This window comes from Pyrus communis, chromosome 15 (genome assembly GCF_963583255.1).
Source record: "Pyrus communis chromosome 15, drPyrComm1.1, whole genome shotgun sequence".
Taxonomy (NCBI): Eukaryota; Viridiplantae; Streptophyta; class Magnoliopsida; order Rosales; family Rosaceae; genus Pyrus; species Pyrus communis.
The window spans coordinates 18,857,988-18,873,761 of NC_084817.1; the positions used below are offsets into that span (position 1 = coordinate 18,857,988).

The 15,774-nt window shown below is 36.0% G+C and overlaps 1 protein-coding gene and 2 long non-coding RNA genes across 4 annotated transcripts; 2 read left to right on the forward strand and 1 right to left on the reverse strand.

Annotated features, from left to right (window-relative positions):
* The first annotated feature begins 537 nt into the window (after positions 1-537).
* Positions 538-3,406, forward strand: LOC137716801 (uncharacterized). Its single transcript, XR_011065745.1, has 3 exons — positions 538-1,356; positions 1,625-1,959; positions 3,045-3,406. It is a non-coding gene; the product is annotated as an uncharacterized lncRNA (long non-coding RNA).
* Positions 3,407-5,904: 2,498 nt separating this feature from the next.
* Positions 5,905-9,729, forward strand: LOC137717638 (uncharacterized). 2 transcript variants are annotated; one of them, XR_011065809.1, is made up of 5 exons: positions 5,905-6,233; positions 7,451-7,537; positions 8,275-8,336; positions 8,639-8,691; positions 9,107-9,729. It is a non-coding gene; the product is annotated as an uncharacterized lncRNA (long non-coding RNA). The 2 variants fall into 2 exon arrangements; XR_011065810.1 differs by lacking the exon at positions 8,275-8,336.
* A 128-nt stretch (positions 9,730-9,857) lies between these two features.
* LOC137717637 ((R)-mandelonitrile beta-glucosyltransferase-like) lies at positions 9,858-12,261 on the reverse strand. The gene is made up of 2 exons (XM_068457058.1): positions 11,411-12,261; positions 9,858-11,289 (listed from the first exon to the last, which is right to left on the reverse strand). The coding sequence occupies exons 1-2, from the start codon at positions 11,919-11,921 to the stop codon at positions 10,349-10,351; spliced, it is 1,452 nt and encodes a 483-aa protein (XP_068313159.1). The 5' UTR covers positions 11,922-12,261; the 3' UTR covers positions 9,858-10,348.
* Between the last annotated feature and the right edge of the window lie 3,513 nt (positions 12,262-15,774).

Sequence of the window (15,774 nt, forward strand, 5' to 3'; positions counted from 1 at the left end):
AATTCTAATTCCTTTCTACCACACGAAAAATGCAATTACTCTGACTCAAAACAAAATAACTCGAAAAGCACTATACTTAATCATATTTCATCCAAAAATTGTCCACAAAATAAAATTTTCACCGAGTCAAAAAGAACTTCGAAATATTATACGAAAAGAAGGTAATGCATCTTAAATTTCTGATGGTATTCAATGTATTCTAGTTTCTAGTTTCTTGATAGATAATAAATTAAATGCCATTAAATGTGTTCTAGTTTTTATAATTAGAAAGAAAAATAAACCTATGAGGAGTGTAGAATGAGATTTTTGGAGTGCTAATAATAGTTCCATTAGGAATTTCTATTTTTAATTGAAGAGGATATCATATATGAATGCATTCATGTTAGCATATATCCTTTCTATAAAACCATGAGCTCCAAATAATTAACTTTCCCTTTAAGTGAAGTATTTAATTTTTTTTGTTTTGACAGCAGATCATTTGTTCGTATTTTTCATTGCAACCTTTTATGTGCATAAATATGGATGTGATTTTTTTTTTTTCCAGGAAAATAATTGCAGAAAGGGAAGGTACTTGCCACCAAGGTGCGTTTCGTTTGGGTTTCTAATGTCTATAAAATTAGATTTAATAATTGGAAGCGAATTTTCCCTAGAAACAATGAAATTATTGGATCTAAGTTGCTAATTGTTTTAATTTTGTATAGGCTGCAATAAAATCTGCACCCACAACTAGAGGAGTAAAAAACCCTAACCATTACCACCCTGGAACCATCGCTCTTTGGTGAGTTTTCAACACAATATAGTTCAAATCCTCTGAATCGTGATCTTGAATTTTACTATGTTGCATTTCATTATCTAAACTCTGTTCTTTCATTTATAAATCCGTTTGATTGAAAATTAGTCCATTCGGACCGTCTTCCACCCAAAAAACCACTATATAGTTTGAAGAATGCATTTAATCTTTCTGGCAACGCCATTTATTTATCTCTCAGCAACCTACAAGGGGATTTGATTGCATCATATTGGTTTGGTCACTCATCTCTTTGTCCTTTTTTCTATAAAATTTTGTGCGATGTGGATGTGGGTTATTCTCAATGTTTAGATGGTAATTATTTGACAACTTATGCAAAATTCTGTGTGTGATATAATAAAGCTTTTTCAAACTGAATGGAAGCAAAAGTTTTGCAAATTAGAAGTGATAAAAATCTCTATTTCATATAGCTACACTACTGCATAGCAGTATTTGATCAAACTATAATACGTTTTTTTTTTACAACAGTGATGCTGAAGGGTTAGCGTTGGAGTTGGAAATAAGTAGGACTTTGTATGGATTATTCTCTCCCTTCCCTGCATTAGAAGGTAAGTATTATTTCAAAATGTTCGGTATAAGTGAAGTTCAGATTGTTGAACCGTAGCTTTTTAATTTGACAAGTTCAAAAAATTTCATTGAAATTGAAGCATTTTGAGGATCTCTTTTGAATTTTATTGTTCTATTATTGTTTTATTCTCGCCTAATTTTGTTTCTACCAATTTTGCTTATATATGTTTGATTAAGAATATGGATATTGAAAGTTTTGTTAATTTTTTCTCATTCCTCTTTTACAAAATTCGGTGAAATGCATTGCAGGTCATCAGTGCCCTTTTGCCTCCAAAGTTTCCAAGCTAACTGAACACACGTCCCTCAGGGCCGTTTCTTCTCCTTGACTCGCTGTGAAGAAGCTTAACTTCTCAGGGTTCGGTTTTCATTGTTAGAACTTTCATTTTTTACATATGTTTATGATTAATGGTTTTCTTTTGAAAAAATGCTAATGGAAAACTGAATTTGAGTTATGATTTGTGATTTTTATTCGTCGTCGTACTAAGATTTTTGTCCATTTTCTCCAGCTCTCTCTCACAGTGGAATCACCATCACCACCCAACAAACCCAAGTGGGGGAATTTCGATTACTGTTCTTGGAGGAAGGTAAAGCTGCTATCTTTCTCTACAAAGCGTTGGATTTTTTTAAATTTGGTTTCCATATTTTTTTTCTCTATTGGTTTAGCTTATGTCAAATTTCGCTATGTCTTAAGGTTCACTTATGCCTTATAATTGGTAATATTTTCAGTGCGGCTGTGTACAACACTACGTGGTGTTCACGCACAACCGTTTTGTTATTGGTTTTGGCTGTTTGTTATTATGTTCCATTCCACTTTGATATCCTTTAATAGAAAATGCTAAAATCCTAACTCATTCCCATTCAATGACATCTTAAGTTGTTGTAGAAGCAAATGATCCAATAATTACATATTTAATCAGAACTCCATGAGTGTTTTTTTCCATGATTTGTTGATTTTGTGTGATTTCGGTTGGATGGCTATCATAAAGTGAATCCTCAACTTTGTTTTTGTATATTGAGAGTAAATTAGAGAGCTAAAAGGTAGTAAAGTTTGAATATTTATGTTTAATGTTGTTTTGAGTTTGGATTAATTTTGTTTGTTTGATATTAGAAATTCAGTGATAGGGAATTGGCACTTTTCTCCGTTTTGAACAGCGTTTAACTCATTTCTAATTTTCTGTTTGGTTTCCAATAAAATCGAGGGAAAAAAGGATAGAAGATTAATGAATTCATTGAATTGAGTGCTTTAAGTCCATTTTTTATTGAAGTTATTCCCTTTGCTTTCATTTCTAATTTTTTTCTTTTGGGTTTCCAGCATGTTGAGGATGGTAAAATAAATTATTTTGATTTTGGAAGTCTATTTTGTTTTTCAGCTTTAGTTCTTGGGAGAACCAAAAATGTGATTTCATGTATGGTGGTTGTATTTGTCTGTCATTTGAAAGCAATTGAAACAGAGAGAGAGAGAGAAGGGAGAGGAAAATGATTTGGTCCTCATTTAATTCTTCTTCTATTTCATAGATTCAAAATGTGTTTAGTATCTCATTTAATTGGTGTACTTTTGCTCATTTAACTCAAATTTAATATGATTTGGTCCTCCAATTTCTCTAAATTGCTAACGGATTTATTTTCTTTGGAAATTTCATGAACTCTGGTTGTGGGATGATGCTTACAGGTGAACTATATGCACAGTTTTTTGGGATGAGTTAGGAAGATCCACCTGAAAACAGCATAGAAGATAGAGAACTGATACGTTGCTTTGTCTTTCTGTTGGATTTTGATGTTTGTGTTCTGCTACTAAGAGGATTTTATGGTGTTCTAAATCTGTTTTGTAAATGTGCTTAAAGATTGGACATGTTCTTCAATATTAGCCATGTTGTTTGAATTGGATATGTGATTGAATTTTAGGTATTTAGTTTGAATTGATTTGGATATGTGGTTTATTGAACTGAAATTTCGATATGTGCTGATATGAATTTGATATGTTGAATTAGAGATGTGCTACTTTGAATTGAATAGGTTAAAAATGACAAGCCATGGTATAATAACTGTCTTTTTTTTTTTTTTTTTTTTTTTTTTGGCCCCAAGTTTACATAAGTCCCAAAAGTTGAATGTCGTTGCAATTTGGACGATTAACCATTGATCGAAATCATTAGAAAACATGACTTAGGAGAGAAATGACAAGTCCATCACATATTAGAAAATCAGTTTTGCCCATTGATCTAAATCATTACAGGATTAAAAACTAGAATTTGACTGTGGAAGAACTAACTTTCTCTTTTAAAACAGCTTCCTCCAACAAAAAACGTTCTTGCAAATGTTTAACTCCACAAAGCAATGGAAAAAGATAATAGGACAGAAGTTAATAGTTTACACCCATATTTCAAACACGGTGATTGTTTGTTTTGAACATACAACAGGTTCACCTTATATCAGCAGTTTTCAGTCACACCAGCGTAAACATTAGATATGAGTTTCATAAAAAAAAAAAAATTGGTAGATTTGTGTATGCCCCCTTGGGAACTAATTTTGTGTGGAATTTTGTTGTATGGGCTAAGGAGTAAATACATGTTGCATGGCTTATTTGAGTTCATTTGAGGGTCGTGGCGATGTCCGGTCTTGCTGTGACGGGTTATCTGGTTCTTGCATTGGGTCGTTCAAACGGGGCATTCAGGTATTGTATTTATTTGATTAATTAACTTACTATTTATTGATTACATTTATGTTTTTATTTCTTTTGGATTTTTTTTATTTTTGTATATTTCTGTTTTTCTTTAATTATTGTCTGGAATTTGGACTTCTGAGGTTTGCATTCATACAACTTTATGCTTCTGGGTTCCACTCACTCACTCACTCACTCCAGGTACACCTCTTAACCCCCCTTTGTACTTTTATCTTCCTGATTGATGATTTAATTTGGGTTTTATTAATAGTTTAATTTAGGTTTGTAGTTGGGGTTTAATTGAGGGCTTTACTTTGGTTTTGAATTAGGTGGGTTTTTGGTATTTCAGCTCCCCAAGTTTTTCACTTTCATTGTGGACTGTTGTTTTTGGATTTAATTAGGTTTGTAGTTTGTCAGATGATTGACTTCTGAATGATGTTACGGACTCATGTTGTGCCATCGCATATTCCCTTTGGTATCGTTTGGTATGCAGACGGGACGGGACGGAACGGAACGGAATGGGATGGGATGGGACAGGACGGAACGGAACAGAGCGGGAGCAAAGATGCCCTCGGATGGAAACAAGGAGGAAGAACAAGGAGACGGAGAGGTTATAATTTTGTGTTCCACGGATGTGGAACGAGTCGTCCCAGGGGTTGAGGTGGAACGAAAATTCACCCAAAACTCGTCCCGTGGAACAGCTCGTTCCACCCATTTTAGGCGCACCAAACGTGGGACGGAACGTCTTGTCCCACTCTGTTCCGTCCCGTCCCACGTACCAAACGGTACCTTTTAACCTGTATATGTGCTCCCTCGATGGGTTTTATTATCCCTGAAATCTTTTTGAAATCAAATGTTGCTCCTTTCGTTTGCGGTAGTTTGTACACTGCTAAATTCTTAATTGAAGTCATTATTCTTTTGTTTTCTGCCTTTTCACCTTCTTAAGAGTCTGAAATCCATATATATGTAACCATTAATTAGTTTAGGTATGCTTTGGAGTATTGTTCATTTAAATTTTCTTTTGATGTGATTCCATTTTATCTGAATCATCATTTAATTTATGAGATTTTTTTATGTAAGTTTATATGAATTTTAGTAATTTTTCTTAGTTTTGTATAAATCGTCGATTAATTTCTGGGTGGTTATTAATTTTATGTTTTTTATTGAATTTGTTTTCAGAAAACTACAAGTAAAATATCTTTAATTAGTCGTCAGTTTTCATGTTTTGAACATCATTTACAAGCTATTATATCTCAATGTTCGAATTTTTTAACTTTGTCTTTATTTTGTAGGGATTTCTGCATAGAGAAGAGAATTGTTTTGTTTACGTCTCACTAAAACTGGTAAGTAATAGAGAGCAGTTATACTCTCATGTAGCTAGGCTTTGCTATATTACGATATCAGTACATTAACAAATCTCAGTGGCTTAGATTTCTAACATTGGCATTTGTATTAATGAAATTCCATTTTCTCTCTGAAAACAATTTGTTAATCGAAAATTGTTTTTTCTCTGTAGAAGGTGGTACTGAAATTGGATTTACATGACGACAAAGAAAAGCAAGAGGCCTTGAAAGCAGTCTCCAGCCTTACAGGTATCAACTATTTTTTTTAAGCATGTCGGTTTAATTTGGCTCGTGAAAAACTTGGAAAATAATAAAAATGTAAAAAAGAATCTGAATTATTTCATCCATCACCACCTACTCAGTTCTTTGTATTGGTTGAGAAGTTCTCTTAGAAGAGAATGGATTGGAGCTTGGCTTTTAACTTTTTAGCCATGGTTTCAGGCATATGCATGGCTGTGTGCAGTTTTTGGGGTTAATTAATGGGTTAGTGCACAGGGTCAATGAGGAGAGAATGACAGAGGGATGTATGGGTTTTCAGTTTTTTCCTCTGATTCAACAGGTTATGCACTGTTCGAAAATCATTGTTTATTGTTTTATTTTCCGTTTGCTTTGTTAAAACCATATTTCGAATTTTTTGGTTTCACTGTGCTCATTTCTGTGCTTCTTGATAATTTCCTGGTGTTTGCTTCTCATCCCTCTGCTGGTAGATTTTTTTTCCCCATTTCTTGGTTCCTTATGTATTCCTTGGTACAAATCTGTCTAATTTTTGGCTGTGTGATGATCCTTGCAGGTGAGCTATATGAACGTTGTTTTGAAACACAGAGCTTCATCCACTCGAATCTGCAATTCATAGCAGCAGGTTCATCCTCACCCTCTCACTATTATCTGCTTAAAGTGAAACATTTTAATTATGGCCTTGGTTGCTTGACATTTTTTGGTATACAATTTGCTATACTTTTGTTTTGGTTTCTTCAGTTAGATGTAATGTCACCCAACATAGTATCATAGACGGAATCACATCTCTGTTCTCTTCTAGATAATTTATTTCGTAACCCAACTTGGCAAATGATATAGTTTGTTGAAGAGAGAAAGCAAGCTTTGTTTGCAGTAGTATGTATAAGTCAGATCTCTTATTTTCCTGCAAATGAATAGACTTAATGCAATCCTCGGTCAAATCATTTATCACATTCAGACAAGTTCCCAATTATTTTTGCATATGAAGAAGACCATCTTTACCAACACCGGATTTATCTACAAAGTGAATTTTGATTACCCTAAACTTATTAATCAAGAAGCCACTGTTTTAATAAAATTTGGCATAATCTTTAACATGAATATAGAAGGAAAGAAGCAAAATAGGCCTCAAATGGGTGTATATGTGTAGAAATTATGTTGGAAGGTTAGCTAAACTTAGGCTTATTCTCAAGTATAGTATAAATCCTTGGGTTATTTGGATTTCAGCATTTATCAAACTTTGCCTTGCTTATGTATTGATCTCATAACTGTTGCTTTCGTACAACAACCCAAATATGGAATCTGCCATCTGGATTCTATATGGAAGTTGTGAATCTTTTCCCCCCCAAAACTTTGGTCTTTTTGTTTTTGTATGTTGGTTAAAAAAAAAATAAAAAGTTTTGGTATTGGTATTTTGCTTTTGTTCCTAAACAAGGGCAATTTTTTACTTCTGAAGTGGTTGTCATCTTATTATTTGTTCATGTGCCAGTGCCAAGTTATGATGGTGCTCATTGCTCTGGGAAAATTGGGAGGGGAAATTTTCATATGCTTTGTGGAATCTTTGATGCAATTAGCATTTTAAATTTGACTCCTCCCATTAGTATTTTTTTCTTTTGATAAATTCTGTTGTAATCTATGTGTGTTGCTGATGAAAGAAGATAAAGGTTTAGCCATTATCCTTAATAGTGCCTGAAACTCATGGGTACTTTCACTTGCTATGCATATGGTGATAATTGTGGCTGATGCTGTTATGATTCATAACTAGGCAATTTCCTCTCATATTTCCCTTGGTTGTGTAATGATTTTCTTTTGTCCTAACTTCACTTGCCATCATATGTTCAGGCTTGGGTTACCCTTGGTAGAGCAGAGTTAAACTTTGGGGAGGCTGATAGTGCCATTCAAAGCTTCAACAGAGCATTAGCCATCAAGGTAGTGTTTCACCTTTCAAGAAATTATAATCTGTAGTTGTCAAAGCTTCCTACGCTGTTTTCTGATGTGTCTTTGAGCCACTGACCTTAGGTGGAGTCTGATACTGCAATATTATGTGCTAATCTAATAAACCCTGCAGCTTATTTGTCTTCGTCATGAGTAATTTTTTGTTTTTTTCATTGAAATAGGGATTTAGTTTTTAACGCATATTAGTTAAAATGAGTTGAGTATTGGGTGCCAATCCCATGTCTGCATATCACAGTACCCTAAGGAAGAAACACTGTCTGCACGATCTATAATACCTGTTCAAGCAAGAATCTTTTCCCAAACTAAAAAGCTTACATTTCAATTGATCTTTCCTTTTTTTCTCAGTGAAAACACATACTAAAGCAACAACGCTATGGTGGTGGGAATAAGCGTTCTTAGCTATGTATGGATGTTTGATATGAATTAGGTATCAAAAACAAATAGGATCTCATATATTATACATTAATCCACACATAATTTTTTTTGTTGTCCGCCTGGTATCAAGGGTGAGAAAGGCCTTCTTTATTTCGGCCTCAATTATTAATTGAAAACTCATTCATATTTTTTCATAGAAATTCCGTCATTGTGCACTGCTATTTAATTGCTCCTTTTGGGTTTTCTAGCCGAAAAGTAGGTCAATGTATATTTAATGTAGCTCCCCTGATTTTCTTTTTTAATTTATCTTTTGTTTGTTTTGTTGGGAGATGTAGTTTGATCGAATCGGGTTGAATTGAATAATCCTTGAAATGACAAGAAGGAACTGCCTAAGCAAGTAATAATTCTTAATTACTTACATGTTTTCATTTTAATTTTTAATTTTATGATTTGATTGGTCCTTATATAAATTTCGAGCCCCATAATTGTTGGACCATTGACATGTTATGAGTGGTGATTAGTGAATGTGTGTAAATATTGTGTATGGGTGTTAAGTACTTCAGACATTATCGAACTTCTCAGAAGGGAAGGGGTATCCCCTTCTTCTTCTTCTTCTTCTTCTTTTTCTCTCGAATTTTCTCTTAAAAAACTAAACCACGGCCTCCAGTTTTCTTATCCCCTAATCGCTGATCTCCTCAGGTTTGGCCCAAGCCAGCGAAAGAATCAGGGGAACAGAGCTCAGACTATTAGAGGTATAAGTTCACATCCCTAAATTTTTTTTTATTATAATAATTTCAACTGGATCTGAGTAATTCTAAATCATGGATCTATGAACAGTGCGTGTTTGAGACTCTCAGCGTCTATTGGTCTCTGTTGTGTCTGTGTATTTGTGCATCCATGTATGAATATGCTCTCTAACAGCTCATTATTGTCCTGGGAAGCCTCCTAAATTATCAATTCCTTGCTTTCTATGTACAATGTTATTAAATTCTATTTTCTAGTTTTCTGATTTTGGGGTGGAGGGAGTGAAAATATTGTAATTTTCAGGGATTTTGGGTCTTTGCGGGATTTTTTTGCGTAAATTTGTGATTTGCAGTTGATTTTAGGAATTGATTTATAGGTTTGGTTTGAATGCACTGACAGAAGTTACTGTTTCTGTTAATGCAGATAATGAAAGGTAAGTTTGAAAGTAGAAGGGGTTGAAGTGGTGTCTGGTTAGAAGGAGAGAGATCCACGGCAGTGGGCACGACCATGGCCGCAGCCACGAAGAGGAGAGATTGTTGGCGACATCGAAGCTTCTCAAGGAATTGACCGAGGAAGATGACATGAAATTACAGATTTGGATTTCATCAGCACGGCCATGATCATGAGCATTTTGGTAGTCTGCAGCTCTAAGTTCTTGGTATTTCTTCTTACATTTAATCTGGTTGAGTTCAGTTCTTGGTATTTCTTCTTAAATTTGATCTGGTTGAATTTTTTATTTTATGGGTTTGGAAATTCAAGTTTTTATTTTTCTTTTTTTCTTTCTGCAATTTATATTTCCATTGAAGCTTTTGAACTGTTCTGTTTGGTCTCCAGTATGATTACTTACACACTATTTTGCCATATGCATTTGCTACAAAATGTAAACTTATTTTAAATGAAACATGTTGAAGTCTCTTTGCATTTGCATAAGCTGTTGTGTGTTGTTAAAAGAGAGAGGGCATCTAACATACAGCACACACGCCATGGGTGTACAACTAAGTTTTTCATGGAAGGATTTCTGGATTTCTTCAATGCCCTCTCCTTCAGCCAAACCTCTGCATTTACATGAATTTTTAGATTGCAGGGTCTGACAGCATGAAGAATATAGACCGTTAGCAGCTATAGATTTATTTTTCAAAGCATTTTGGATAGGACAATTAATGGATGGTAGAAGTAAAACTGAAAATCTTTTGCATAATCATTTATATGGGGCACAAGCTAGAAAGATGAATCAAAAGACTCCAACTTCTATTTTCTGCACACACAAAAGGATCTGGTACAAGGGAGGAGGAAAAGCACAACCAGTGCCTTTCCGTTTCTTTCTAAAGACTCCTCTTTTCTCTCTCTAGAAGACATAAAGCTGGACCTAATAAATAATACCCAAAAGGATAATTCTAGACACTGCCAATACATACAAACAAAAGACAAAAAATACATGGCTATTTAGTTTCTCCAAGGCAGCAACTTTAATGTCTTCACAATTATACGCATGCAAGTTTCTCAACTTACAGAGCAAATCGTTGTAGGCTAAAGTTGTCAGCTTAACAAATCATCTAATTGATAACATGGCATCGGGCTCCACATGTTATTAAGCAACTAACCAGTAATTTGATATCAAGCTAAGCCCAAATACAAAGCAATAACTAGACACAACTTTAAGCAATTCTAATTTACTGGAGACTGAAGGACCCGGCTAGCCATTCTGTCCAAATCAACAAAAGACGTGCCATTAGGACTAGTGGTGGCCTCCGTTGCCAACTTTTTCCATTCCAGGGCCTTCTTCCGCATCTCTTTGCCTTCCTCTCCCTCCATTAACTTTCTCACAAGTCCTTCTATGTAATCTCTTTTCACATCGCCCTCTATCTCCATGCCTATGCCCCACTCTTTGCAACTGAACCTACAATTCATTTGTTGATCTGCAAAGACGGGCCAACAGATCATAGGCACTCCACCACACACGCTTTCAAGAGTAGAGTTCCATCCGCTGTGGGTCAAGAACCCGCCGATAGCTGGGTGACTCAGAACTTCTTGTTGAAGGCACCAACTTGCCACTAGACTTCTTTCTTTGGTCTCTTCCGAAAACTCTGACGGAACGACAGCTGATTCCCCACCAACAAGGTCAGGCCTAATTACCCAAAGGAATGTTTGATTGCTGTTTGCAAGTCCCCAAGCAAACTCAGTGAGCTGCTCCTCTGTCATGACTGTGATGCTTCCGAAATTGACATAAACCACGGAATTGGGTTCTTTAGAGTCGAGCCATTCAAGGCACTCTGGTTCTTCTGTCCATAGGTTTGATCCAATCGACTTCAACTCGTTCTCTGCTGGGATCTGATTAAGCTGTAGATGTAGGGGTCCGACGGAGTATATAGGTGGTAGCAAAGGGTAAAGTGCATCTAACACTTCATGCTCAAAGGCATAAAACGTGTTCAAAATGAAAGCAGAAGCTCTATGATATCGTCCTATTTCAACCCTAAGAAATTCCAACATGATGTCATTTGGGTCTGTGGTTCTAAAGAAGGTTGGGAGGTCCATCAGTCGGATACCTCTCATGCCTGGTATCCAATCTATAACCGTGTCCAAATACCCATTCGTCAAGTAGCTTGCATCTGCAAATGAAATTGAGAAACAATTCTAAGGTGTTAATATTCTTTAAAAAAAATTAACACGTTTAGTGCATAGTCAGTGTTACCAAATGACCACTCAGGAAGGATTTTGTAGTTAGTGTACCTTTAAGGGGTATTAAGCCCTTTTCGATGAGAGGGCTCAACTGAAGGTAGCCCATCAAACTGCAAGCACTTGCTGTTGCAAAAATAACAACTGGAATGCCCAATTCTTGGGCTGCTTCGAGCGTGAAGGTCATGCCACCATCAGAAACTATGCAGGTAACTGGAGGGGAATTGGGCAAGGAATTGAGCTTGGACAAAAGGTCTTTGAAAGGTGCTAAGCAATTTTTCTTAGTGGAAAAGCATAGAGCTGTTATGTCTTGAGTGGCATTGACATCAGTTGTAGGGAGGCCATCAGGAATGGTTTCGAACCTAAAGGAGGGGAGGCCATCAAGAGAGTTGGGACCTCGGGCTTTTAGAAGGCGTCTGTGGTTGAACTCTGTGTTCACAAAGGTTGTGTGAAAGCCTTTGTAGTTGAGGAGCTTGGCTAATTGCAGCATAGGGATTATGTGACCCTGAGCTGGGTACGGTATGAAAACTGCATGTGGCTTCTCTATCATACCTTTTGAACCCATTTTTTTCTTTGCAAAAATCAATTAGGACAAAGCTAAGGAAAATGAATATGCTTGGGAAAAGGTCTTTACGATACCAGTTTTATACCAAGGAGAGAGAGAATTCAGGGTTGCTGCTTTTTTCTCTCCTCCTTGAGAGTCTCCCTCTCCCTGCGAGATTCATTAACTGCGCTGTTGATCCTTTACCAACCCACCTGGGCACCATTAACTCACTTCCTTTGAGTATTGTGAAGTTCTGTCTGACCCCTCATTTTCATTTATGATAGCCCTATTTCTTTGTCTTGCGCCTTAAATGCACCACATCGATTATTGGTTAGTTTCTGTCAGATCATGGATACCCCTATTAACTTGCCACAGTTTCCTGTCACAACCCGCTAGGTCATGGATCAATTGAGGTAATTTCATCACTCAACCATCTACCATTATTCTAAGATTAATTACTGGGGTCAGGGGGGCCTGTCACACCCCGAAGTCAGGAGGCCTTGCCGGAGTAAGATTATCTCCCCACCTTTTTTATCAGGATTCTCTCTCCTATTACCATCCCCTTATATTTCATCCTCTCACACTTTTTTTTTTTTGTCTTATTCTTTATATAAAAAATTTAAAATAATATGTAATCGTGGTGTAACCGCAATCGTTTAAATAGGAGAGGATAGAAGGGAAGAGAGATTAAGAGTAGAGAGAATCCTACTCCATTTCTATCTCGGAGGCCTGGATGCTGACAACTTTATGGATGGGACCTCCATCTCTGCGCTGATTGGGGTTTGAATTGACTTTCACCGTGTGGTCCCTCTGGCAACCAAGGAGTTATGGAAACATTTATGAGCTCCCAACAACCAAAAACAGGTCAGTGCGTGGAAGACTAGGTTTCCAGATCTGGGTGTGATTATGTTTTATTTCGAATATGGGACTGTAATTGTGTAGAAAATTACATATCTGGCAAGTTCATAGCATTTGACGTTTTATCCTATCTACCACATCTCAAGCCTCATTACTTTATGTAGAAAATTACTTTATACATATGCAAGTTACATGTCTTGAAGTTACTGCAGTATCCTTTGCTTCATAGACAATTTCTGAAATTTCTTATCTTTTTCTCTCCTAATTTCAGTCAACCATGCTGAGCAAAGATTACGGAGTTGAGTACCTAGATGAGGAGACTAAGGAATGAGTTTTGGCTCTTAATAATGGCTGCTCTGTTGCTTGGAATTGTCAGTGCTTTCAGTTGTTCATTTTCTTTTCTTTTTGGAAAGCATGAGCGTGAAGTTTGTTCACTGAGTTTGACAAACAAATATATTCAAGTTTTAAAATTGATTTAAATCAGTCCCACAGATTTTTGTTCTTTTTCTGATTGGTGTTAGCATGCTGAGAAAAAAAAAAGTATAATAACGGCTGTTCGGTTGCCTCTGTAGTATTTCATAGTTATTATTATCTCCGCTGGTTCTCTGTATTTTGGCTGCTTCTCTCTCCCGCACTTCCTTTTTTACTCTTGGTTCTGTGGTTCTCCGTCCGCCGTTAGGTTTTTATGGTCGGACAACAATGGAATCCAAGGACGATGACTACTAGAAATTTTTATTTTGAATTCGGAATTGGTTTGATTGAAGCCCCCTAATTGATTATAATTTCAATTTAGGTTTGATTTTTATGCATCAGGAATTTCAATTGAACCCTCCTAATTGGATAATGCTTTTCCCATGTTAGGCTTCTCTGACTGTGGTGATGCAGATACCATGTAGGAGTGATGCTATTAGTGGAGGAATCTGGTAGAGACAATGAGTTTGTAGATTGAATTTGTATATGATGATAATGAAACATAATATGTTGTTTTCGTAATTCTTTTTGCTTTCAGAGTTTATTGCTCGGTTGTGTTAGTAACCTCTGGGTTCTTACGGTTCTTCGTCTCTCTTACTTCAGATTCTTTGCGTTTTTATCATTCATTTGTGAAGAAATGGGTCGTACGAAGTGGTAAGGCTCTGAGGAAGGCACTTGCCACCAAGGTGCGTTTCGTTTGGGTTTCTAATGCCGAAAATTAGAATTGATAATTGCAAGTGATTTTTTCCGAGAAACAATCAAAGTATTGAATCTAAGTTGCTAATTGTTTTAATTTTGTATATGCTGCAATTAAATCAGCACCTGCAACTGGACGAGTCAAGAAGCCTGACTGCTACCGCCCTGGAATCATCACTCTTTGGTAAGATTTCAACACAATATAGTTCGAATCCTCTGAATCATGTTCTTGATTTTTACTATATGTATCATGTTCTTTGCATTTCGTTACTGAACTTTGTTCTTTGAATTTGGTTACCAGAATCGTGCCTATCATTTGGTGTTTAATTAGTTGGTTGTGTCGTAATCAGTGCTGAACAAATGTTTTGTGTCAATTTGGCTGTCATAGGAAGATTACTTCATGGAACAGTGTCATTGTCTGAATATAGGTGCTTAAGATGCATGAGTTAATGACATTAGCACAGCACTATAATTTCTCGACATGTTGTAAGCTGAAATGCTAGAAAGGAAAAAAAAAAATGTCCCACTTCCTCTGGCCTCCTGAAGTGTTTCCATTCCAGTGTCACCATCTTTTGTTTCATTCATTTGTAGAATATCTTCTTCTTTTTTCTATACCTTTATTACCTTTTAACTTTGATTATCTGTACTTGATGAGTATTATTAGACCCATTCTCAAAATTTTGCATCCCCTGCTTCTTTCTTATGGTCCTTATACTCAAACATGTGCAAGTTTGTATTTTTCTGATGGATTAGACTATTGGGAACTTGGTTACTTTTACTTTTTATATATTTTTGTTGGGTTTTTTGTTTTTTGGAAAATGAGTATTTGATTAATTGTTTGACTTTCGCTTTCCGAAGGACTGTTAGAAGTTTTTGTGTCAATTTGGTTGTGATGGTAAGATTACTTCATGTAACATTGTGTTGTCGCATGTGAGTGTCGAATTTTTTTCTTAAATTTCAGAAAGAAATGCGTTTTAACGGTAGTCCTACATGATGAAGTAAGCATCCTTATAAGTTGGGAACCTAAAACAGGATTGCTGTACTCATAAAGTCCTACTTTTCTCTGCCTCCTTCCCCTCTACTTTCACCAGTTGTGACTTATTTTCTTTTTTGGTTACATCTCAGGAGTTTGTCAAAGGAGAAAGTTCGTGAACGAAAGAAATCTAAACGAGAGGTATTTTCCTTTTGGTAGATATCATGAATTATGTTTGGGTGTTTAAACAATATTTGCCTAAAAGTATACTCTGTTTTTTAGTGCTATTTCAAATAAGGTAACGTCCCCAGACACTGATATTTTGGTTTTCTATTGGTATGTGTGAAACCAGCTTGATTCAGGCTACAAGGTTGAGGGTTGCAGATAGTTAATCATGTTCAATAACCTTAGTTACATGGCCATTCGCTTAAATTTTGGTTTCAAGTTGTAGAAATACGGCTTTCCATTCTTTCTTAATATAAGCTTTCATTACAGCTTCAGTTTCACATCATTCGTCATTGGATTTGCCAATATAAGTTTTTAGTGAGAGAATCTTACTGGTGAATTGTTAAAAGGTAGGAAGAGAGGAAGTGGCGTGCGAATTTATAAACTAACGTTCAGATGCATTTTCTGTGGTATGGGGTGTCCGAGAGAAAGGGTTTCAGGGATTAGGTTTGGGTGGGATTTCAAGGATTAGGTTTGGGGTTTTGTTTGTGCGATTTGTAGAATGATGGGGGGTGTTCGAGATAGGATTTAGGAGATTTGTTTTAGGAATTGCAGAGAGAAATAGGTAGTGTCCGAGAGAAGTGTGGGAGGATTTAGATGTAATGGCTGCCTTTGTTACATTATGATTTATGTTTTTTGCCATCGTCGAAG